At 32.4% G+C, this 27,883-nt stretch overlaps 1 protein-coding gene across 1 annotated transcript; it reads left to right on the forward strand.

Moving 5' to 3' along the window:
* The first annotated feature begins 1,704 nt into the window (after positions 1-1,704).
* LOC126727800 (receptor-like protein 13) lies at positions 1,705-20,958 on the forward strand. Its single transcript, XM_050433714.1, has 8 exons — positions 1,705-2,179; positions 6,260-6,421; positions 6,505-6,579; positions 6,818-6,976; positions 7,360-7,434; positions 7,546-7,698; positions 8,626-10,879; positions 19,899-20,958. The coding sequence occupies exons 1-8, from the start codon at positions 1,777-1,779 to the stop codon at positions 20,956-20,958; spliced, it is 4,341 nt and encodes a 1,446-aa protein (XP_050289671.1). The 5' UTR covers positions 1,705-1,776.
* Positions 20,959-27,883: the final 6,925 nt, after the last annotated feature.

Consider the following 27,883-nt stretch of genomic DNA (forward strand, 5'->3'; position numbering starts at 1 on the left):
ACATATACTACTATAATTGATGAACCACCGCTTTCAAATGAACCCAGAAACTTCTACTACTCACAATTCCATGTGTTATGGCAAAAGTTGTTTTCTCTTACCAGCCATTTCAAATTTTCAACCCGTACCAATTTCACCACTTTTTCTTCTTTCTTTTTTCTCCGTCAATTGCGTTTCCGATTCTATTTCTTCTTCATCCCAAATTCCCAATGCTCACCACTCCAAACACGTGAACTTCTTTTTCTTTCTATTTAGTTCTTTGTCAAATGGTTGGTTGGTGTGTGTGAATGTGTACCGTTTTTCAACCTTGTTTCAATCAAGTCTATGCGTAACATTATCTAGATACGTTGATTGATTAGGCCACATATATAATAGGCCAATATATGATATATCATTGGCCAGCATATTTGTTTGGGATGTGTTTGCTTAGTTTGCATAAAATCTGTTAATAAATTACTAATCTGTCATCAAACAATCATCCCCTTTATTATGTTGATGAAATCCACTAATCACATTTATTGTTGTGAAAGTTAATAGAACTCATGTAATAATATTTTTAATAGTTTTAGCATTTCCCCGGTATATAGCTGAATTCCAAAAATGGCATATTGGTATTGATTGTTGGATACAGTTTTTCTCCATACAAGTTTGAAATAAAATTCTTCCAACCCACTACCTGGCATTTACTTGTAGTCATATGAATTTTTTTAAGACGAAGTTTAACTACAAACTTGATTATAGATATTTGCTCAAAAAAAAAAAAAACCTTGATTATAGATAATGACTACAACTACATTTAATATCTTTTTATTGGATATAAATTTTGAGAAATTCATCATTGGATTACATTTTTTTTTTCTTATATCTTTCATGTTTACAAATTTCCAGAATATCAAATAACAGTAGTTATATTATCAATAAAATGTTTAAAGTTTAAGTTTTTGTACTCCTTTCAAAAAAAAAAAAAAAAAGTTTTTGTACTCTAAAATTATGCATAAAAGGAAGTTTATGAATCGTATAGCAAATAACATAAAATTGTCACGAAATTTAACATGCATATTAAGAACATAAAAAATTGTAATCCAACCATTAGATTGTTAAAATACGTAGTCATGTTATTTTTTTTAGTGGAAGTTGTAATCATTGGCTAGATTCAAGTTTATAGCCAAACTTTCTGACTTTGTCCATTTTTTAACAAGTCATGTGACTCGCTGACTTCCTTAAATAATATAAATTAATATTTTTATATATTGTGACACAATAAATTGGAAGAGATTCCCTCAAATTGATTTGGAGGTACTTAATTGTTATTTTTATATTTCGTTCCCTTATCCAACTGAAATGACCTTCTATACGTTGTTCACAACTTCCATCAAATATCTAGTTCGAATGAAAAAACCCAAATTGAGAGTGATTCTAAGAGCTATATGAACGCTATCATGAATAAAGAAGCTGTTGACACTTGATAAACTTCGTTGCCGACATTCAAGATTTAATTTCGAATCAAAGCAATGTGAACTTTTGATGTTGGGCTTAGGCTTCCCTACTTTTGCAAAGTCAATTCAGAAGGATTGCCTGGGTCTTGCTTGACTAGGGAGATTCCTTCTCTTTTTCTTAGGATGTTTAGCTGTTTTGTTTCAAACTGTAACCCTTAGAAATAAGAGGATCAAAGTATAAGTTCAATAAACCTCAAGGAGGGTTTTCTAATTTCTCTTAACTTTTCTATATAAGAAGATTTAGCTAGAAACGAAAGTTGGTGCTTCACAATATTTCTCAATGGAGTGGCCTTTAATGAGGTCTTTGCTATGGGTTTTAGTACTTGTTGCTCACATCCACGAGAGCAAAGGTTGTATTGAGGAAGAGAGGATGAGTTTGCTAGAATTGAAGGCCTTTTTGAAATTCAGTACTAATTATATCAAACCTGTTCTTCCATCATGGGTTAATGAGGCGAAGAGTGAGTGTTGTGGTTGGGAGCGGGTCATGTGTAACGCCACCACAGGCCACGTGATTGAGCTCTACCTCTCCAATGTAAACCAAGGAACTCACATCCATTCTGATAATGAATCTAATTATTATCCAGAAAATTGGTTCCTAAACGGCTCTCTGTTGCTGACTTTCAAGGAGCTAAGAATTCTTGATCTATCTCATAATGGAATTGGTGGTTGGCTAGGAAATGAAGGTATGTGAGCTTTTTCTCTACTTTCAAAACCACCCCCCACCCCCCTCCCCCACCCCCCCCTCTCCAAAAAAAAAAAAAAAAAAATGCTAGAAGAAGAAGAAGAAACATTATTTTTAGTGTTTTGATTCTAACACATTTTTTTATCGACTTTTATATGTTAAAATGTGGATATTTTCATAACAATTGTGAATATGAGTGTGAATAGTAGATACAAACGAGTGTGAAAATATTTTTTTCCCCTATCATTATGACATGTTAAAAAGATGCCTTTATAGAACCTCTTCACTTTTCCCTCCAATCCAAAATTAAAAATTAAAAAAAAAATAAAATCTTTGAGCTATTCATGTCTTGTTAAGGATAAAGGGTAATGCACAATAGATTTGAGTCAAATGGATTATCTCTAATTTGAATGGATTTCGAGATTTCAATTTACTCAAATTATAAATTTTCCAAACTTAATCCTGCCAAAATAGACTATTCTTCTTTCTTTCTTTCTTTCTTTCTTTTTATTTAAGTCAAACTGATCTTTACCATTCTTCTTTCTTTCTTTATTTTTATTTTGGTTGAAATACGAAATAATCAATTGAATATGAAAAGAAATATACGCACTGTTATGGAAAAAAAAAATTATTCTTATATTCCATGACATTAATGGCCATGGTTGTTATATATATACTGAGGGTACATATGTATTTGATGGTTTAAAACACCCATATATATTTAGTGTGTATTGGGATTCCAAGTCTGTGTTTCCAAGCTGCGTTTTGTTCCTTTTTTTTTTTTTTTTTTTTTTGGTTTTCACGCGTTTTGGAGTATTGCGGTTACTGTTCAATGAACAGTAACCGCAAATGTTGACTTTCTGCAGTGAACAGTGCACATATGCACTGTTCACAGACCCACAAATTTCATTTTTTATCAATTTTTTCATTAAAAATGGGTCCCACAGCACTATTCACACATTTAAAAATTATTTTGCTACAGTGTTTTCAGTTTTCAGTTTTCAGTTTTAGCAAAATAAGTTCTATCCAAACACACTCTTAGTAGGAAAAATATGTTGAAAGAGTGTGGGTGGTATCTTCTACAACGCCGTGTGAGTGTCTCCACACGTGTACCAAACACAAGGGTGTTTTAAACTCGGACTTAGGCCTACCCATCCCACCAAGTGGTGTGAGACTCGAACACAAGCGTTTATTATTATTATTATTATTATTATTATTATTATTTGAGAAGCAACACATGGATGAACGAGTGGACGTGATATGCATTATCAAGTTTAGCCTTAGCTACCACTAGCTAGGCCAATTAGGCAGTCGCCTAAGGCCCCAAAGGGGAACAAGACTCCCAAATTTTTAACCAATAGAGATATTTTTATACTTATAAAAGTATTAATTAGGCCCCAAATATTAGCCAATAGATTATAAAATAGTAACACAATGAACACAACAAAATGTTATAATAGTTTCACAATATTTCTAAATTAGCATGCCAATTCACACATTGGCTCACTATAATCTCTAATTAATTTATTTTTTTTCCTATGCTAATTTAGAAATATTGTGAAATTGGTGTGTCCATAGCATTACTCAAAAGAATTTGTTTAAAATAATGTTACATTCACAATATTTTCACAACAAATCTTATGTGGCAGTTTGTTATTGATTGGTAAAAAAGTAATGTCAATGGTGAGTCCAAATTAGATCCAATAACAAATGACCACCTAGGGTTTTTTGTGAAATTATTGCAAATATAGCACAATCTTAATTGTTTATCAAAGACAAAAACTGTTGAGGGGGGGGGGGGGGGGATTTAGCGAAGTGTAGGTGGAATGATGTCCACTAAAGGATTCTCTAGATAATTTGTGACTAGAAATGAGCACAATATAATAATAAAAAATGGTAAAAATCTCAAAAATTACTAAAAACAATTTCCAAACAAATTATTTAAAAATTTAGCTAAACAACTCACATATGAACAAGAAATTTATTAAAAAATATTTTCATCTAAACAAATTAGAAGAATAGATTTTAAGTAAAAATAATAATCTTAATTGAATTTAAATATATAAAATGCCTCAATTTAAACATCTTCTTAGGCTCCAAAATTCCTTAGGGTGCCCCTGTCATTAGTTGCCAAGTTGCCAGATAAACAATTTCGTTTGTGACATATTCACCTGACAGATTATACCATTTGTTACACTCGCTTGGATACAATTTCAAGTGTAATTTTTTTTTTTCAACAACATATTCGCCTGTATAATTCATACTTAGGTAGTATTAGCCTAATATAGGTAGCTTTATTAGAAATAAATAATGCAAAAAAGTTGTCAAGTGTCTTATACCTCAACTATCATTTCAAAACACTCATGGTTCAAAATTTAAATCCCCCTAGAACTCCTTGTAACTATCAAATAATAATAATAATAATAAACAACAGGTAGCATTGTGCCCTCTTAATTCATTGCCCTTTGCTAAATAGTTGGTCCTTGCTTTCGTTCATTTCTTTACGCTCTTTATGTGGCCTTACAAACCCTGAGTCTGTACGTCTTGCTTGGCCATGTGGAGCATAATTTGTATTTGACCTGGTTTGTGAACTGACTCGACTTGAAAGTATTATGGTTTTAAATTGCATTTTTTAAGAAGCTTAGTCTACAGAATGGGGGCTTGGGCCAACAAGCCCATTTTGGACCCATTTTTTGGATTATTTATTTGACCCTTCATATTAGGGTTTATTATATTTTAAACTTTACACATTGCTTCACAGGTTCTAAGAATTAACTTAAATTCCTAACATTTCTTGGTGGCGATAGTATTAATTGAAAATTTATACCCACCTCAAGATTTTTGTAAATATATATGCCCCTACATAGATACGATTATGAAGTGGTTTCAAAAGTTTTTTTTTTTAATTTATTTTTATATAAGATAGAAATTTGATTCTAGCATAATCTAAGTGTATATATGTGTAAAGTCTTAGAAACTTAAACCCCGGTCCTTGCCTCTCCTTATCCCACACAAACTTTATACTTGTAAAATGACAATCACATCAAGGGTGCATGGTGGTGTGGTTTCAGAAGTTGAATTGTCTGTATATTTTTCTTAGGGTTTTAGACCCTAGTTGTCTAAGATTTTATCAAAATCTTAGCCAAATAGTTAATTAAATTAATAATGCATTAGATTAGAATCAATTAAACATTAAACAAGCACAAATCACATGAACACCAAGAATAATGACCCAAGAAAACCTTTGAAATTGTGGTTTCAAAGTAAAAACCTGGAGAGGATTTGACTTAAACAATCCTCAAGTCGACATATCCATTAAATAGAATCGAAGTTTATATAATAGACTTAACCATAAATTTACTGCTACCTCATGTTGTACTTACTGGCATGACCACACGTAGCTCTGAATTCACAGACTCTTCTATTCCGAACTGTTGCACACAATCTCTTTTGTTTGTAACTTTGAAATCTCCACTCAAAGGTTTTAGATCAGTAACTGTGGTTAACTGATTTCACTATGGCTTCATATAGATCTGCATTATGGTAGTAGCAACACCATGTTGATCTTTCTTTATGTGCTCTTGAACTCTCACGGGTTGAATAAATGGAGGCTTAGATCTACTTTGAAAGTCTCAAGTATAGTGAGATTGAGAGAAAATTGGATATACAAACCCTAGCCGCACATACAGTGATCTCTCTCTAAAAAGCCTCTCTAGGGATAGCTTATGATGTCCTTTAAATAGCACAACAAACGAATTATGAATTAGGCTTGAAACAACCAAATTATGATATTTTTCATGTTTCAGATTTTTGCTAATATTGCAATCTCGATCAATCGAGCTAGGTGTCGAACTTGTAATCTAAAATCTAGATCGATCGAGCCAAGTGTTGAGCTAGGTGTCAAATTGACAAAAACTTGTTTTCCTGCTTTGAACTTAATTCTTTCTTGATATGAACTTGTGTCTTTGTCTACTATAAAATACACCTTTAACACACTCAAGACTAAAAAAAAACACTATAAATGAATTACATTTGATCACGGTTGCCAACTACAAAAATATGGACTCTACATTTAGTACAGGTTCAAAAAGCTTGTCAAGATTGGGGAACTTGGAGACATTAAATCTTGCTGACAACGGCTTCAACAAGAGCTTTATCAAATCATTGAGTGCAATCAAATCCCTTAAGAATCTGAATCTTAGTTGGAATTGGCAGGGACTGGAAGGATCCTTTCCTGCCCAAGGCATGTCTGTTTTTCATATTACTTTACAGAATCTGTAATAAATTCCAATCAATTTAGTTTTCCTAAAATTCTCTTTTTTACAGAATTATCAGCTTTGGAAAACTTGGAGAAGTTGGATTTAAGTTCTAACCTACTTAATGGCTCTATAACAACCCAAGGTAATAAAGAGTACCATTGGAAATTTTGATAGCTTCATGGCCACTTAACACTGTCTCTCTCATTTATTAAAAACAAAAACTGCTTAAGGGAATAGCATGATATGGCACTCATTTATTAAAAACTCTCTAGAAGAACTGTTTTCTCGTATTGGAATTGCAGTGCTGATGAATTGCATGATATGGCACTCTTTTTCTATTGTGTTCTTGGATTTAACAATTGGTTGTATACTTTCTTCAGAATGGAATTATATGTCTAAATTGAGGAAGCTAATGCACATAGATTTAAGTTGGAATGTCTTTGAAAAGGACATTTTAAGATTCTTGGGTGGTGCACTCCCAGATCTTAAATCTGTTGACCTGAGTCACAATGAAATGCAAGGGCCTCTTTCTAGCAAAGGTGCGTACATATATTTTTAAAATATCTCAAAATTTTCAGTTTAAAATTTTCTTTACCAAAAATACCATGACAAAACTTAAACAAAATTGAAATCTCATCATCCTTGTTTGCCTCATGAACATTTATTTTCTTCATGTTAAAAACAAAAAGAAGGCAAAGAATGCTTTTAGTTAATACTTCAAGTCTTCAATGCAATACAAAAATGCTTTTGGTATATGCTAATTATACCAATAGTATTAGTATGTCTTCAATATTCAATATGCGTTTTAAAATGAAAAATTTTCTCCATATAAAATGTGTTTGGTAGTTCTAGATCTTTCCCTCTATACTTTTACGTTCAACCTTTAATATGACTATTGTAATTCTCTTCACCTTTGCTGTAGAGCTGATTAATCTAAATAATTTGGAGGTACTCATTGTGCGAGAGAATCAACTTAATGGAAGCCTACCATTCAAGGGTAAAAAATTCCATCATCCATTTTAAAAACCTAAAATAATTTGCTTGTGAGAAGGAATGTCTTTTAGTATCAACCAGTATGTCATTTTAATTAAAGATTCACTCTTGACAGATATGACAAATTTCAATAGTTTGGAGATTTTAGATATGAGTGGTAATGCGTTTACTGGAATTCTTTCTCCATATATTGGGGCACTACCATCTCTCAAGGCTATATCAGTATCTCAAAATAAACTCAATGGGCCTTTGCAATTGCATACTAAAGGTAAGAATCTACTATGAAATCTAGCATATTTATACTTTGTTAGTGCTGTTACCTATATTTATCTAAAATTGATTAGGAGCGTAAGAACAAGTGAAGAAGAATGGTTGATATAGAATTATTTACATTGATTGCAACTTTATAGCACAATGGATGACTATTCACTTTTTCCAGACATTGAAATATTTTTGTTAGGTTTTAGATTGAAAATATCCATAAAAATGTAATCTTATTTGAATTTGTAATATGTCATCAAGAGTTCAAAATTTCAAGTCCAAGAAGCAGTTCAAAGAACAAAAAATTGAAGGAGTTTCAAAAAAAAAAAAACAAAATATTGAAGAATTTGATAGCTCTTCGATCAATGCTTGATCGATCAAACAAGTGTCTTTAATAATTTACAGCCTTTCGATCACAACTCAATTGATCGAAAGAAGATTCTCGACACTTCCTTGACAGCGTTTGGTTGATCAAGAATCGTGGTACATATTTTGACTCAGTGTTTCCTTGTCTTTCATGCCAAATATAAGGCACTTATAGCACAACTACAACCAAGGTTTTAGAGAGATCAAGCCATGTGCTACCATTGGGCGGATCAAGAGCTAAAGACATAAATTCATTCTCGTAGTGGTTTTTCATTTTAGGCTTCTCCATTGGTTTCCACTTCGTCACTATACTTCTTTATTCTTTACTTTACTATTTATTGCTTTACATTGGCAATATGTTTGCTCATGGTAACTAACATGTGATAACCCTGCATACACAATTTGGTTAACTGGCTTAAATAGTTTAATCTACTACTTAATAATCTAGGGGGTCAAAACAGTCTTTTTCAGATGCTATTACCATAAATTAATTAAATTGTCTTGTTATTATGTTGGCACATAATTAGGATGGACACTATTAATTGTTTTTTTTTTTTTTTTGGCACAGATTTAGGTATGTTGAAGAAACTTGAAGAGTTAGATCTTTCTGATAATAACTTTGAAGGGATCCTCCCTCCGTGCCTAGGCAGATTGACATCTCTTAGGTTTTTAGATATATCTAAGAACCAATTCAGTGGAAATGTTCCTTCATTTGTGATAGCCAGCTTGACATCCCTAGAGTACATTGATCTTAGTTATAATCGTTTTGAGGGTTTATTCTCATTCAGCTCACTTGCTAATCACTCTAAGCTTAAGGTGGTTCGATTTAAAGGTGAAAACTATAGGGTCGAAGACGATAACAAATTTGTGAGTGAAAGCAACAAACTTGTGATAGAAACTGAAAATCCTAGTTGGGAACCTTCATTTCAGTTAAAGGTGCTACTATTGCCAAATTGTAATCTGAATAACTTCTCCTCCAATGTTCCTAAATTTCTCTTTTACCAACGAGAATTGGAATTGGTCGATATCTCTCACAATAGGTTGAAGGGAAGCTTCCCCAATTGGTTGATTGAAAATAATACTAGACTACAATTACTAAATCTTCGGGACAATTATTTTGGGGGTCCATTTAATCTACCAACAGATCACTACAAGAATCTTTCTTGGTTGGATTTTTCTTACAATAATTTTGATGGGCAGCTCCAAGAAAATATTGGGAAGATTTTAAACTTACAATATCTAAATATATCTCAAAATCATTTTGAAGGTAATCTCCCGTCCTCAATTGGTGACATGAGTAATTTGGAGAAATTGGATTTGTCCAATAATAATTTTTCGGGAGAGGTACCAATGAAATTGGTTGCCAATTGCACCTCCCTGGTAGTTTTGAAGTTATCTAATAATGAATTTCAAGGTGAAATTTTCTCAAAGAGGTTCCAGTTTTTTAACAATAGCTTACGTGTTTTGGAATTGAACAACAATCATTTCAAAGGTACCCTTCTAGATAAAGTATCACCAACTGGTTGTTACTTAGGGATCCTTGATATTAGCAACAATGGCTTCTCAGGTTTAATTCCCAACTGGCTAGGAAATATGCAGTTCCTTTGGTCTCTTGACATGAGTAATAATTTTTTTGAAGGTCAAATTCCATGTGAAATGCATGCATATATTTTAGTAGACCTTTCTCATAACTGGCTTTCAGGATTGTCACCATCTTGTGCCGATTTATCCATCATTCAGCATCTATTTTTGCAAGGGAACAGACTCACAGGACAAATACCAAAAGTTACTTTTAGTGTTTCATTTCATCTTGTGACATTGGACATTAGAGATAACCTATTTTCTGGGAGAATCCCTTATGAAGTTGGCGAGCTTTCAAATTTGAGAATACTGTTGTTGAGTGGCAACAATTTTAGTGGTGCGATTCCAAAGCAACTATGCTGGTTAAAGAATTTAAAGATTATGGATCTTTCAAAGAACTATCTTTCTGGAACAATACCACACTGCTTTCGCAACATAACCTTTGGGAAGTTAAATGAAATTGAGGCTTTTGATGGTCTTCCCCAACCAAATTCCACTTTTTTGGAGTTCAGACATATAACTATCCCATATCAAGGTATCTTAAATAGGTATTTTAAAATTCACGAGGTAGAACAAAAAGCTGCTGCTGATTTTGGAATTGAGTTTGTGACGAAATATAGGTCTTACTTCTACAAGGGTGGCATACTTGATATCATGTCTGGATTGGATTTGTCATTCAACAAGTTAACAGGTGAAATCCCTCTAGAGTTAGGACAACTATCTCCAATTCTTGCACTAAACTTGTCTTACAATCAGTTGACGGGTTTCATACCAACAACATTCTCAAATTTAACCCATTTAGAGAGCTTGGACCTTTCTCACAATAATTTAAGTGGAGAAATTCCTTCAATATTGATTGATCTACACTTTTTAGAAGTTTTCAATGTGGCTTGCAACAACTTATCAGGAAAACTTCCAGATATGAAAGGACAGTTTGCAACATTTCAAAATAGCAGCTATGAAGGAAATGCATTTCTTTGCGGTCCACCACTAGAGAAAAGTTGCACCAGGGTTGATAGTTCACCGCCATTACCAAGAAAATCTTTAACTACAAGTAAAGGGAAATGGTGTGAAGTAGATCCTTTAGTCTTCTCCACAAGTTTTTGGGTATCATACGTAATTTTTTTTATTGGTGTATCTTGTATTCTCTATATTAATCCTTATTGGCGACAATGGTGCTTCAATCTAATTGAGTATCATATGTATAGGTGTTATTATTTTGCAGTTAATATGCTGAGAAGGCAATTAAACTATATTTGTCATTAGATATACTTGATTTCCGTAGACTTTTTCAATGGAATTAATTATGGAGACTTAAGTGTGTATTTTTTTTTTTTCTTTTGAGAAAAGACTTAAGTGTGTATTTAGTTATGAATAATGGTTATCATTCTTTCATATAAAACAAAGTTTTCACTTACACTTTCAATCTGTATTGTAATTCTTTATTTCTTATAACTAGCTAATACCATGTGAGATGGCAGGGGTATGACATAATTTCACTTTGAAAAAATTAGTAGGAAGTTTTAATTGACCATATGTAATACTCATTTTTTGGCGTATGATACTATTAAGGTATGGGGAACTAGTTTTAATTGTACAAAATATTCTCTAAAAAAGAATGGGTGATTGTCTCATATTACTTAATAGTGTGTTGTGTGTAGTATAACTTACTTCACTCTCTCTTAAAAGTTACCAAAACTTTTAAGTGGATTTTGTGGTATGCCTTAATTCCTTTGTGTTAGAACTCATTTCCCTCTCTGTGTGTGTGTTTGTTTCTCAAAAAGAAAAAAAATGTACAATATATGATTAAGGAAAAGTAAAATAGCTAGATAATGTAATGTGTTAAAAATAATATAATTATTATTTAATTGATAAATCAAGAATAATAAATTGTGAAAAATCTGTTTTGAGCCATAACTGTTCTAATTATAATAATTGAATATCACTTAGATGTAACATCAATTATTACTGCTGCGAATTCACAATATAGTAAATCAAATAGTCATGTGTACAGGGTAATTCTACAGTTACCCCATTTTGTGTTGATTGGGTAAATTTTGGGTGCAATATTATATTAACTCTTTTGATGTGACTACAAAAAGTTTCCCAAGGAATACGCAAATAGTTTTCTTGGGACTACAAAAAAGTAGCCCACACACATACACACACACATATATATATATATAGATGACTTATAAATTTGATTTGTTTTAACTTTTAAAAAAAAATGCTCATAAATATAAAATCATTCAAACTCTCTCTTCCTCTAATTTTATATATAGTGACAGATATATGATTATGTTTTCTATGATTTCTTTATATTTGACTCATCGTTTTCTATTCTAAATTAACTCATATGGCACAAAATTAAAAAATTTCGATTAGATGGAACACATGCCATAAAATTAAACTTTAATTGAAATCCAATTTTTACACTGAACTAATTAACTTGATTCAAAATTTTAAAAATTTTGATTAAATGGGACTATATATATATGACTTATAAACTTGAATTGTTTTTAGTTCTAAAAAAAAAAAAAAAAAAAAAACCCTCATAATTAAATATAAAATCATTCAAAAATTATGTTTTTAATGGTTTACTTATATTGGACTCCTCGTTTTTTATACTAAATTAATTCATTTGGTACAAAAATTAAAAAACTTAGATTAGATGGGACACATGTCCCAAAATTAAACTCTAATTGAAATCCAAGTTTTACATTGAATTAACTCATTTGGCACAAAAATTTAAAAATTTAGATTCGATGGGACACGTGCGCAAAATTAGATTCTAATTGAATTTCAATTTGAAATCTAATTAGATTTTCTCTATGTTTTACCTATTATTATTATATATAGATATATAGATAAGGATATGATGAACCTCTAAGAGGTTTTTTCTGATTTGGAAGTTAAGTAAAATTGTTTGTTCGTTTAGACCCCTTAAACCAAATTGTTTAACATAATTAATTAACCAATTTAATTACTAGGTTTATTATTTAGATCTAGGTTAAACAAGCATATATCATTTCATGCATACAAGCAGAAAAGTAAATAACACCACGATATGATGATCCAAAAAAACCGATGAAACGAACCATTTCAAGGTAAAAACCTGGGGAAGATTTGACCTAATTATCCTCAAGGTAAAATAAATCCACTATAAGATAATTGAATTTTTTACAATCAAATTTAACCCTAAATCTATTGCTACCTCATGATACGATCACGTGCAAACTTCGAATCCATGGACTCATTCTCTTCTTAGATTTATAGCAACACAAGCACCCTTGCTTGTGACTTTGAGATCCCACTCAACGATTTCAAGTCACCATCAGTAATGATCTTGATGCAACAACTATGTTCTACCAACACTTGATTGTAGATCTTGTTTCAGTAGATTCTTGTGTAGTTAGAAGGCACAAAACCTCTTAGATCTCACAAAGAGTAATACACAAGTCTTCTAAAAGTCTGAAAAATGTGGCTAGGGTTTCCCTTTTATATGTGTAGAAGTTAGAATGAAACCTTAAACGTTTTCGTGGGCTTGGGCCTGTTTTAAAAATTTGTAGAATTTCTATTCCTGTGATTTTCGATCGATTGATTCTAATTTCTCGATCGGTCGAGCAAGACAGAAACTCTCTTCCTTTTTTTGTAGCCAGCTAGACTTGGAACTTGAAACCAACACTTTTAAGCATTGTCTAACACCTAGACTAGACATATTTTGTTCTTGATTTAATCACTATAAAAAACGTGAGCTATAGCCGCGTTTTTTTTAGCAGCATTTGTAAAAACGCAGCTAAAGTGGGCTATAGCCGCATTTTAAGTAAACGTGGCTTAAAATGTCAGTCAATAGCCACGTGTTTAAAACGCAGCTATAGAATACGTCTACAGCCGCGTTTTTACGTGTTTATAGCCGCATTTTTTGGTTAGGAGCTATTGCCGCGTTTTAAACATGCGGCTATAGGACCTCTCTATTTTATTATTATTATTTTTTTAATTTGAACTATGTCTGCGTGTTTAAAAGGCAGCTTTAGTTGCCTATAGCCGCGTTTTGTAAACGCGGCTATAAATTTAGGCTATAGACGCAAGTTAAAAACGCGACTTTAGGGTTTGTATAAATAGTATAACAAAAAACTGATTAGCCCTTTTGTTGTAAACGTGGCTGTAAATTTAGTCTATAACCGCAGTTTAAAAACGCAACTTTAGGGTTTGTATAAATAGTATAACAAAAAACTGATCAGCCCTTTTGTTCTGAAACGCTGACCTCTAGCTCCCACCGCACATTAGATCTCCCATCACACATCGGCCCTCACCCTCCACATCAACCCCTACCCTCCACCAAGGGCAGACCTACATTAGGGCAGAGGGGGGCCATGGCCCCCCACCCCCCACCCAAAAAAAAAAAAAAATAATAATAATAATATATGCATATAAGCTAAAAATTTAAATTTTGCCCCTAATACTCCCCCCCCCCCCCCCCCCGCCCCTACCCACATTAAAAAAAAATTTTATACAAAAAATTAAGATTTGTCCTTATATATATATATATATATATATGATCTTGTTTTAGAAAATAACTTTGCTTCAAAAAATGACATTGTTTCAAAAATTGAGGCTTTTGAAAGCCATCCTATTAACTACCCAAATATCACAAATGAACCCAATACTAGTCAACTCTTTAGCAAAGAGGACATCCATTCAATGGATAAAAAGACTATTATGGGCACTGATTACGCAAGATTGAGTCTTAAGACCCAATCTTTGTTGAAAAGTGCTATTGCCAACTTGCCAACAGACATACAATCTCGTATTCTGGAAAGCAAGGCTATGTTTAAGTCTTCTGACTTATGGTTCGAACATTTCAAGATACTTGTTACAACTGTTATTCCTTATCCTGCTAATTCAGATGATTTTAGTGACATTCTTCAACAAGCTGATTAGAAAGAACACTTTGGGAGTAGTTTCAGAGTGTATGAAAAGAAACACCCGTTTCCCGACCTTCTAGTCAATTATGATAATGGTTCAGATGATGTTAAAAGGAGTCCTAACTGGCTCTCCCAAATGTTTGAGTATGGCTTTATTAGGCTCATAAGACTAACAAGCCATGACCAAACCAGCCAGCTCCCACAAATCAGTCAGACTGCTATTAAAAAATTTGAAAGTCCTTTTGTTTCGATCAGATGCTGGATCACACCATATTTTTGAACTATTGTTCTCATTTACTTTGAGTTATATTCATATATACTTGGCTGGTTCTACCGCTTTATAATTGTTCTTACTTTCAAGTTATTTACTTTTCAAGTTACTTACATTATTTTCTTTCCAATATTACTGTGCTTCCGTCTCTCTTCCCATCAACTGTGCGTCCCCTTCCCCCTTTATGGTATCAGAGCCACTCTTTTCTAGCTGGTGGTAGTGTTGTTGTGTCTTTGTTTCTTGTCCGTGTCTACCCGAATGCTTGATATTCCGTTGTTGTGTTCCCTTCTTACCGTCGTTGGTGCTACCCTAGTCGTAAAGTGAATTCCTAGAACCTAAATGTAAGGCCCGTTTGAGCCAAGAGAGGGCATGTAGGGCATGAGAGGTATAAGGTTGGTTAGGGTATGTGTTACGAAATGCAATGGTTGTGAGAAAAACATGTTAACTGAGTGTTGAACCTAGGATAGTATGGATAAGTTGTGGAGATCCAACTCCTCTATCAGCTCCTGGACTAGTTGTCCTCTTGATATTGTAAATGAAGAAGATCACACGATTGATGATAATGAGTTTATCCCTGATTTTCATCATTGCAATATTCCTAAAGTTGATACTAAAACTATTTATAAAACTAGTTTTTTTGAAAGTACTTTTCATTCTGCTTACAAAGTTAGAACTGTTGAACAAATTTTCTCTATTTCGATAGTTCATGAAAAATGCCGTTTGTTCACTAAAAAGAATATTAATGACTTTCTTGCTGCTAAAAAATTCAGTTATTTGCATATTAGCATGGTTCAAGTTGCTATTAAACCACTTACCCGAAAGGGTATTGATACTTCTGTTCTCATGTGTTTAAGAGATGCTAGATTTAAGATTTTCAAAGATAGCATTCTTGGTATGATTACTGCTTTTATGTATGATGGTCCTGTTTTTTTTAACTGTTATACTGATCTTACTCTTGCTTTGGATGATCCTAATATTATTAAAGCTTTGACATTGAATATTGCTTCATCTGGTTATCACATGGAAGAGGGTAGTAAGCCTTTTGCTTTGATCTATCGCATTTATTATAAACTAATGGGTACTCAAATGAATCCTTGTGCTATGATTCCTAGAGAACCTTCGGGTAAAACCATGTTAATTCAATGTTCAACTCCTGATGCTAAAATTCAAGTTCCAAAAATGATTCAATGGCAAGATGTTAAACTTCCTAATGATTGGTTGTTGGAACAAGAAACCCCTCCTGCTAAACCTGTTTTTGATGAACTTGATCTTACTCATATTCAACAATTTCTTGATTGTACTGTTAAAATAAGTTTTCAAAACAATCCACCTTTGAGGATCAACGAAGGAAGACATTCCTTTGCTAGATCTGAAAATATTTCAAAAAGAGATCAAGAGATCAATGATTTTTTGAAAAAGAATTTGGAAAAATCCTCTGATTTAAAGCTAAAAGGTATTTCAAGTGATAAATCTCAAGTTAGCTCTGTTTACAATTCTACTAAACCTGAAACTTCCTCTCTGTTTACTATTCTACTAAACCTGAAACTTCCTCTCCATTTAGTAGAACTACTAATGAAGATGAGGAAGACTCTGTTTCCATTACTCCATCCGACTTTGATTCTCCCCCTATTGAAAATCCTTCTGTTTACCAAAATAAATTACGAGTTTTGTCTATTTTGGATGAACACTTTGAGGTTGATTTGGTTTCTTTGTATGATGAATTTATGCTTGCAAAAAACAGAACCAAAAGAAAATATTTCCAAAATAATTTTGCTCAGTCTGAAAAAGACCGTGTTAAAAGAAAATGGTTGGAAAAGATGAATCAATTGAAAAAACATATTTTGTTTTTTGATTTTCTTGGAAACCATTATGTTTCAGAAGATGAGGTTTCAAAACAACATTTAAATGTGATAAAGAAATCAAATTTTGTTAAAATAGATAAAACCATTATTAGGTCTAGTCATCCTCCTCTTGACTCAATTTTGATAACTACTAAGAAAGATGAAGTGACAAAGGAGGAAGTGAAGGCCTCCCCTTTCAAAATTGCTGATGATAAAACTCTCATTGTTAGTCTTATTGAACAAAACAATTTTACTAATCAATCCTTGCATATTATTGGTCAACAGCTTGACCGTATTGAAGAAAAAATTGTTGAAAAATATGTTTCTGAAAAATCTGTTCCTGTTAAAACTGAAAAACCTTTGATTGATTTACCCAGTCAAAAAGAAAAAGTTATGTTTAAAACTTCTCAGCCTAAGACTCTTGAAATTGTTGAAAAAATGCTTTCTGATTTAAAAGTTAAAACTAAGGGTACTTCTACAAGCACTCCAACTGCTCGAACTATTTCCAAAAAAGAAATTGTTTCTGAAGAAAATACAGATTCTAATACTGTTTCTTCTATTTCTGCAAAAAGAATCTTTGATGTTGATTTCCCAGAAATTAAAAGATTTGTTGGAAACTCCAAACCCATGTCTTTTACTAAAAACTGGTATTCAAAACCCACTCCTCCTGATATGCAGTTTGAAGAGAGATTTTTTCAAACACAGTTTTCTGTTTCTGCTGATAAGCTTTATGAATGGAATATTGATGGTTTGTCTGAACAAGAAATCATCAATAAAATGAGTCATATGTCTATGGTTGGTATTGCTTATCAAAATAACCATAATCTTGATCAACCCAAAATTGTTAATTTGCTTGTTACTGGTTTTTCTGGTACTCTTCCTGGATGGTGGGATTCATACATCACTGAAGAATCCAGAGAGTCTATTAAACATGCTGTTAAAAAGAATGATGAAGGCTTGCCTATTTTTGATGAAAGTATTGGTTGTGGTATTCCTAATGGTGTCAATACCTTGATTTATACTATTCTCAAACACTTTGTTGGTACTCCATCCAATATTTCATCTCGTGTTTCTGATTATTTGAATAATTTGAGTTGTCCAACTATGTCTGATTACAGATGGTATCAAGATGTTTTTACTTCCAGAGTGATGCTTCGGAAAGATTGTCATAAGCCTTATTGGAAAGAAAAGTTTATTGACGGTCTACCTCCTATCTTTGCTCATAAGGTAAAACAAGAGTTAATGGATAAAAATGATTCTATTGATTATGATAATTTAACCTATGGTGATATTTTCAGTACTATTAAAAAAATTGGTATCAATATGTGTAATGATGAAAAATGGTTAAAACATCAATTAAAAAATAAAATAAAAGCTAAATATGAAATGGGAAATTTTTGTGAACAATATGGTTTGCCTCCTATTGCTCCTTCTAGGTAAAAAGGTAAAAAGCATGATAAAAGCCATAAAAAATATAAAAAATACAGAAATAACTTTGTTAAACCTAATGATTTTTATGCTAAGAAGAAAAATGTTTCTAAAAAACATGTTAAACAGAGATCAAGTAAAGGTAAATGTTTTAACTGTAGTAAACCTGGACACTTCAGCAAAGACTGTAAGGAAAAACCTGGTAAGTTAAAAAACAAATTGAACATGCTAAATATTGATGATAAAAAGCAAGAAGAATTATTCAGAATCCTTGAATCAAACAACTCATCTGATTCTTTGGAAGATGATCTTTCTTCTTCATCTAGATCCTGCTATCAATCTGCTGATGATTCTTCTGATTCTCCTAATATTAAAATTGATTGTAGAGATTCTTGTTGCAATGTTATAAAAACTATTAATGCTCTCACCAAGAGTGAAGAAGATGAAAAATTAATAATTCAACTAATAAATCAAATTCAAGACCCTGAACTACAAAAAGAATATTTGGATAGGTTTAAAAAAAAATGATAAGAGATGAAACTAGTAAAAAACCAAAATCTACTATAAGCTTTGAAGAAACTTTGGAAAGATTTAATAAAAAGAAATCTAAAGAACTAACTGTTAATGATCTCCAACATGAAATTCATATTGTTAAACAAGAGATAAATGAATTAAAACATGAATTTAAAAGCATGAAAAGTGAAAACAATAATCTTAAACAAGAATTGATAATGTTAAAAATTGATAAAGATCTTAATAAATCCGATAATAAACAAAATAAGCACAATGATGGATATGATTCCAGTCAACAGGCTCTTCTTTTTTATAAAGGTATTCCTGATACTTTCATTGATCCTCAACTTGTTTTTGTTAATAAAATACTTCCTCCAAAATGGTTTACAAAAGTTAAAATTGTTGTTTCTCCTTATTATCATTTCACTGTTATTGCTATGATTGATTTTGGTGCAGATATGAATTGTATCCAAGAAGGATTAATTCCTTCAAAATATTTTGAAAAATCTACTGAAAGATTGGTTTCTGCTAATGGTTCTCAAATGAAAATTAAATATGAATTGAATAATGCTCATGTGTGCCATGATAATGTTTATTTTAAGATTCCTTCTTTTCTTGTCAAAAATATGACTGATAAAGTGATTCTTGGTCTGCCATTTATTAATGCTTTGTATCCCTTTCTTGTTGAACATGATGAAATTACTACTAATCCATTTGGACAGAAAGTAAAATTCAAATTTGCTTCAAAGTTTGAAATTGATATTGATAATTTGTCTTATAAGAAAGATTCTCCCATGAATGAACTTATTTAAGAACTAGTGATGAGTTCTTATCAAAATTTCACTGATGATTTTAAAGGTAATTTTCATAGTACCAAAATGTTAAATACTATCCATTATCCTAACATTATCAATGATTCTTTGCAGGAATCGAACAATGATGCGTGGATAAATACCACTAATAAGTGGGATAATAATAATAATATTCATATTTATACCACTAATAAGTGGATTATTATGTAAAAGAAAAATAAGGGAAAAGCTCCTACACAGGACTATTCTCTAATTGCAATGCATGAAGGTGCATCTTCTAGGATAAAATCCAGCGGATCAACATCCCTTCAGGGATATGTCCCAGCTGAAATGACATATTCCAGTGGTGATATGATAATTGCTTTATAGGAAGTCTTATCTAGGTCCTTACAATTTCATAATGGAGTCTATAGTGAATTACCAGATTCCATAAAATATATTATTGATAATCTCTATACTGCTTTTACCAGAAAGAATCGTTCCTTGTTTGAAACAACCCTCCAAGCTCTCGAAATCCACCTTGTTAATCTTACTGCTCAGAATGAAGCTTATATAAGCTATGCTAACCTTATTTCAGAAAAAATCCTTACTTCGAAAAATGACCTTATTTCAAACCGTGTTCTAGGAAATGCTATTATTTCAGAAAATGAGGCTTTTAGAAGCCATCTTGCTGACCATCCAAATATTCCAATTGATTCTTACATTAGTCAACTCTTTGGCAAAGAGGATATCCATTCAAAGGATAAAATAACTATAATGGGCATTGACTATGCTAGATTGAGTCTTAAGACCCAATCTATGATAAGAAGTGCTTTTGCCAACTTGCCATCAGATATACAATCTCATATTCTAAGAAGCAAGGCTATGTTTAGGTCTTTCGACCTATGGTTCAAATGTTTTAAGGAGCTTGTCACAGCCACTATTCCTGATCCTGATGAATTGGATGAAGGTGATAATGTCTTTATTCAGCTTGATTTGGAAGAACACTTTGGGAGTACTCTCAGTGTATATGAAAAGAAACACCCATTTCCTGGCCTTTTGATAAATTATGATGATGGTGCAATTGTTGCTAATGATTCAGATGATGATGATGACAGGGACCCTAACTGGCTTTCACAAATGTTTGAATATTGCTTTATCAGATCTATAAAATTAAGAAGCCATTATCAAGCCAGCCAACTCCCAGAAATTATTCAGGATGCTATTAAAGAACTTAACAGTCTTTTTGCTTCCATCAGGTGTTGGAGTACGTTGCTTCCATGGGAAAGAGATAACTGGATGAACGTCCAGCCTTCAAAGCATCTCATTCTCATTAATGGTCACACTCACCAAGGACCATGGTTTGAAGGAAATTCTCAATTATCTTTTGATAATCCTCGTGGTCTTGCAAAATGTTGGAGAAATTATTTTAATAACCAGATTATTAATGTTGCTCAAAATTTATGGAAAAATTATCATCTCATGGGATGCACAGATAGGATTTCTGTCTTTGGTCCCAGACCATATTCTGATGGCATTGCTCATTTGTGAATTGTTGATCATTGTAATCCAAGGAGTCTTCTCATCCCAAGTAAAACTCTAACATTTGAGCCAATTTTATATTGTGGATTCTGTAACCAATACGCTATTTACCATTAGCATGCATGTGATTCTCTACAAGGTCATTTTGATCCTTTTGATGGTTATCCATTCGATGCTCCCTCTACTGATTGATGAGGTCACTACTGTTACAAGACTGGTGCTAATTTCTTTGCCCGACTTGTGCAAAAGCCAAAATATTTTATTATCCTTCAAATATGTTGCGAAAAATCCGGAACTGATTCATGATACTCCGGATTCTATGGAGGATTTTGATTCTCCCATTTTTCTAGCCTACACAACGGCCAAAACTATTACAATATTCAAAATGCGTCTGAAAAGCCACAAGCCATGATGATATATGATGAGATGAGAAGATGCATCTGACAAAGGCTTCATTTATGCCAACAAAAATATCACATTGAAGTCTTTTAAGAAAAGAAGTGAGAATCTACATACATGGTGGCATGCATGATATTCCTTTTGCCCTTTTGCCATGCTTCTCCTAACAATGTTGGACCAAGTAAAAGACAAAAAGATTCAGAAGTTTTTAATTCAAAAAATGGAAAAAACACTATTAATTTTTACTGTTCACGGATTACTGTTCACAGATTATTGTTACTGACACTGTTCACTTTTACTGTTTATGATACTGTTCACTCCGAAATTTTGCCTACTTAAGGGGGGTTGTCCCTTAAATTTCAGGGTTTTTTCAAGTCAAGTTTTAGTTCTGATTTCTCTTCCCTTAGAACTAGCCTTCTTAGAGATAGAACTCACCCTACTTCCACTACTACTACCTTGTTCATCCTTGTTCACTACAAACTTTGTAATCTTACAAATCTTGTAACTAGGACTAGTTCAAGCTTTGTAACTGTTAACCTGTAACTGTTGAGATCTTGTATTCACTATTACTACTGTAAGTGTTTATCCTACTTTCAATAACAGGTATTTTCAATTAGTTTTATGTTCATTATTCTACTTGTTGCTACCGCCACCTTAGACGGATTACAGCCATAACGGACGGTCCTAAATTGCTTTCATTTACTTTGAACTATTGTTCTCACTTACTTTGAGTTATTTTCATATATACTTGCTAGTTCTACCGCCTTATAATTGTTCTTACTTTCAAGATTATTGTTCTTACTTTCAGGTTATTTACTTTTTAAGTTACTTACATTATTTGATAGGCAATACCAACCATAGACATGTGACTCATTTTATTGATGATTTCTTGTTCAGACAAACCATCAATATTCCATTCATAAAGCTTATCAGCAGAAACAGAAAACTGTGTTTGAAAAGATCTCTCTTCAAACTGCATATCAGGAGGAGTGGGTTTTGAATACCAGTTTTTAGTAAAAGACATGGGTTTGGAAGGGGATGCACAGTTGATGGGAAGAGACAGAAGTACAGTAATATTGTAAAGAAAATAATGTAAGTAACTTGAAAAGTAAATAACTTGAAAGTAAGAACAATAATTTTGAAAGTAAGAGCAATTATAAGGCGGTAGAACCAGCCAATATATGTGAAAATAACTCAAAGTAAATGAGAACAATAGTTCAAAGTAAATGAAAGCAATTTAGAACCGTCCAGTATGGCGATAATCCGTTCAAGGTGGCGGTAGCAACAAGCAAAGTAATGAACATAGAACTGAAAATACTTGTTATTAAAAGTAGGATAAACACTTACAGTAGTGGTAGTGAATACAAGATCTCAACAGTATAAGTTAACAGTTACAAAACTTGAACTAGTCCTAGTTACAAGGTTTGTAGGATTACAAAGTTTGTAGTGAACAAGGATGAACAAGGTAGTAGTAGTGGAAGTAGGGTGAGTTCTCTCTCTAAGAAGGCTAGTTCTAAGGGAAGAGAAATCAGAACTAAAACTTGACTTGAAAAACCCTGAAATTTAAGGGAAAACCCCCCCTTAAATAGGGAAAATTTCGGAATGAACAGTGTCATGAACAGTGTCAGTGAACAGTAATCCGTGAATAGTATTTTTTCCACTTTTTGAATTAAAAACTTCTGAACTTTTTGTCTTTTACTTGGTCCAACATTGTCAGGAGAAGCATGGCAAAAGGGCAAAAGGAACATCATGCATGCCACCATGTACGTGGATTCTCACTTCTTTTCTTAAAAGACTTCAATGTGATTTTTTTTTTTTTTTTTTTGGCATAAATGAAGCCTTTGTCAGATGCATCTTCTCGTCTCTTCATATATCATCATGGCTTGTGGCTTTCGAGACACATTTTGAATATTGTAATAGTTTTGACCATTGTGCAGGCTAGACAAATAGGGGAATCAAAATCTTCCGCAGAATTTGGAGTATCATGAATCAATTCTGGATTTTCTGAAACATGTTTGAAGGACAATAAAATATTTTGGCTTTTGTGCAAGCCAGACAAATGAAATAGCACCAGTCTTGCAATAGTAGTAACCTCAGGAATAAACTCATCAATCAGTGGAAGTAGCATCTGATGGGTAGTCATCATAAGGTTCCCATGGAGGATCATCATTACATTCATGCTCATGATAGAGAACATATTGGTTACAAAATCCACAGTATAAAAGTGGCTCAAACTCTGGAGTTTTTCCTGGAGTGAGAAAACTTCTTGGATTACAGTGATCTTGTTATCCGCAAATGAGGAATGGCATTAGCATAAGGTCTCGGACCAAAAACAGAAATTCTATCTGAATTCCCCATAAAGTGATAATTCTTCCATAAATTTTGAGCAACCCCACGAATTTGATTGTTAAAATAATTACTCCAGCAGTCTACAAGAGCCCAAGGATTTTTAAAGGATAAATAAGAGTCTCCTTCATACCATTGCCCTTGGTGCGTGTATCCATTAATGAGAATGAGATGTTTTGAGGGCTGGACATTCATCCAGTTATCTCTTTCCCATTGAGGCAAAGTGCTCCAGCATCTGATCGAAACAAAAGGACTTTCAAATTTTTTAATAGCAGTCTAAATGATTTGTGGGAGCTGGCTGGTTTGGTCATGGCTTGTTAGTCTTATAAGCCTAATAAAGCCATACTCAAACATTTGGGAGAGCCAGTTAGGACTCCTCTTAACATCATCTGAACCATCATCATAATTGACTAGAAGGCCGGGAAATGGGTGTTTCTTTTCATCTACTCTGAAACTACTCCCAAAGTGTTCTTTCCAATCAGCTTGTTGAAGAATGTCACTAAAATCATCTGAATTAGCAGGATCAGGAATAACAATTGTAATAAGTATCTTGAAATGTTCAAACCATAAGTCAGAAGACTTAAACATAGCCTTGCTTTCTAGAATACGAGATTGTATGTTTGTTGGCAAGTTGGCAATAGCACTTTTCAACAAAGATTGGATCCTAAGACTCAATCTTGCCTAATCAGTGCCCATAATAGTCTTTTTATCCATTGAATGGATGTCCTCTTTGCCAAAGAGTTGACTAGTATTGGGTTCATCTGTGATATTTGGGTGGTTAACAGGATGGCTTTCAAAAGCCTCAATTTTTGAAACAATGTCATTTTTGAAGCAAAGTTATTTTCTAAAACAAGATCATTTTCTGAAATAGGGTTAACTTGGTGGCTCACATAAGCTTCATTTTGAGCAATAAGGTTAACAAGATGGATTTCAAGGCTTTTGAGGGTTTTTTGGAAAAGATCATGGTGGTTTCTAATAAAAGCAAATTAAAGGCTATCAAGGATGAATTTAATAGAATTTGGTAATTCTGAACAGGTTCCATTGTGGAATTGTAAATTTCTTGACAAAACTTCTTTTAAAGCAATTAGCATATCACCATTGGAATATGTCACCATTGCTGGGACATCTCCTTGAAGGGATGTTGATCCACTGCGTTTTACCCCAGAAGATGCGCCTTCATGCATTTTAAAAGGTTGTCCCACTGGGAACCCTTTATTTTGAGAATAGTCTTGTATAGGAACTTTTCCCTTGTTTTTCTTCTCCATAATAATCCACTTACTAGTGGTATAAATATGAATATTATTATTATTAGTATCCCACTTATTAGTGGTGTTTATCCGCGCATCATTATCCGATTCCTGCAAAGAATCATTGATAATGTTAGGATAATGGATAGTATTTAACATTTTGGTACTATGAAAATTACCTTTAAAATCATCAGTGAAATATTGGTAAGAACTCATCACTAGTTCTTGAATAAGTTCACTCATGGGAGAATCTTTTTTATAAGACAGATTATTAATATCAATTTCAAACTTTGAAGCAAATTTGAATTTTACTTTCTGTCCAGATGGATCAGTAGTAATTCCATCATGTTCAACAAGAAAGGGATACAAAGCATTAATAAATGGCAGACCAAGAATCACTTTATCAGTCATATTTTTGACAAGAATAGAAGGAATCTTGAACAAGCATTATCATGGCACACATGAGCATTATTCAATTCATACTTAATTTTCATTTGAGAACCATTAGCAGAAACCAATCTTTCTGTAGATTTTTCAAAATATTTTGAAAGAATTAATCCTTCTTGGATATAGTTCATATCTGCACTAGAATCAATCATAGCAATAACAGTGAAATGATAATCAGGAGAAATAACAATTTTAACTTTTGTAAACCATTTTGGAGGAAGTATTTTATTAACAAAAGCAAGTTGAGGATAAATGCAAGTATCAGGAATACCTTTATCAGAAAGAAGAGCCTATTGACTGGATTCATCTCCATCGTTGTGCTCATTTTGTTTATCTTGTTCATTATCGGATTTATCTTTATCAATTTTTAACATTATCAATTCTTGTTTGAGATTATTGTTGTCACTTTTCATGCTTTTAAATTCATGTCTTAGTTCATCCATCTCTTGTTTAACAATATTAATTTCATGTTGGAGATCATTAATAGTTAGTTCTTTAAATTTCTTTTTATTAAATCTTTCTAAAGTTTCTTCAAAGCTTATAGTAGATTTTGGTTTTTTACTAGTTTCATCTTTTATCAAATTTTTCTTAAACCTATCCAAATATTCTTTTTGTAGTTCAAGGTTTTGAATTTGATTTATTAGTTGAATTATTATTGTTTCATCTTCTTCACTCTTGGTGAGAGCATTAATAATTTTTATAACATTGCAACAAGAATCTTTACAACCAATTTTAATATTAGGAGAATTAGAAGAATCATCAGCAGATTGATAGTAAGAATCAGATGAAGAAGAATTCCAAAGAATCAGACGAGTTGTTTGATTCAAGGATTCTGAATAACTCTTCTTGCCCTTTATCATCAATATTTAGCATGTTAAATTTGTTTTTCAACTTATCGGGTTTTTCTTTACAATCTTTACTGAAGTGTCCAGATTTACCACAGTTAAAACATTTACCTTTACCTGATCTTTGTTTAACATATTTTTTAGAAACATTTTTCTTAGCATAAAATTCATTAGGTTTAATAAAGTTATTTCTGTGTTTTTTTATATTTTTTATGGCTTTTATCATCTTTTTTACTTTTTTGCCTAGAAGGAGCAATAGGAGGCAAACCATATTGTTCACAGAAATTTCTCATTTCATATTTAGCTTTTCTTTTATTCTTTAATTGGTGTTTTAGCAATTTTTCATCATTACACATATTGATACCAAGTTTTTTAATAGTACTGAAAATATCACCATAAGTCAAATTATCATAATTAATAGAATCATTTTTACTCATTAATTCTTGTTTTACCTTATGAGCAAAGATAGGAGGCAAACCATCAATAAACTTTTCTTTCCAATAAGGCTTATGACAATCTTTCCGGAGCATCACTCTGGAAGTAAAAACATCTTGATATCATCTGTAATCAGACATAGTAGGACAACTCAAATTATTCAAATAATTAGAAACACGAGATGAAATATTGGATGGAGTACTAACAAAATGTTTGAGAATAGTATAGATCAAGGTATTAACACCATCAGGAATACCACGACCAATACTTTCATCAAAAATAGGCAAACCTTCATCATTCTTTTTAACAGCATGTTTAATAGACTCTCTGGTTTCTTCAGTGATGTATGAATCCCACCATCCAGGAAGAGTACCAGAAAAACCAGTAACAAATGGATTAACTATTTCAGGTTGATCAAGATCATGATTATTTTGATAAGCAATACCAACCATAGACATGTGACTCATTTTATTGATGATTTCTTGTTCAGGCAAACTGTCAATATTCCATTCATAAAGCTTATCAGTAGAAACAGAAAACTATGTTTGAAAATATCTCTCTTCAAACTGCATATTAGGAGGAGTGGGTTTTGAATACCAGTTTTTAGTAAAAGACATGGGTTTGGAGTTTCCAACAAATCTTTTAATTTCTGGGAAATCGTTATAAAAGATTCTTTTTGCAGAAATAGAAGAAACAGTATCAGAACTGTATTTTCTTCAGAAACAACTTCTTTTTTGGAAATAGTTCGAGCAGTTGGAGTACTTGTAAAAGTACCCTTCGTTTTAACTTTTAAATTTGAAAGCATTTTTTCAACAATTTCAAGAGTCTTAGACTGAGAAGTTTTAAACATAACTTTTTCTCTTTGACTGGGTAAATCAATCAAAGGTTTCTCAATTTTAACAGGAACATATTTTTCAGAAACAGGTTTTTCAACAATTTTTTCTTCAATATGGTCAAGCTGTTGACCAATAATATGCAAGGATTGATTAGTAAAATTGTTTTGTTCAATAAGACTAACAATGAGAGTTTTATCATCAGCAATTTTGAAAGGGGAGGCCTTCACTTCCTCTTTTGTCACTTCATCTTTCTTAGTAGTTATCAAAATTGAGTCAAGAGGAGGATGACTAGACCTAATAATGGTTTTATCAATTTTAAAAAAATTTGATTTCTTTATCACATTTAAATGTTGTTTTGAAACCTCATTTTCTGAAACAT

This window comes from Quercus robur, chromosome 5 (genome assembly GCF_932294415.1).
Source record: "Quercus robur chromosome 5, dhQueRobu3.1, whole genome shotgun sequence".
Taxonomy (NCBI): Eukaryota; Viridiplantae; Streptophyta; class Magnoliopsida; order Fagales; family Fagaceae; genus Quercus; species Quercus robur.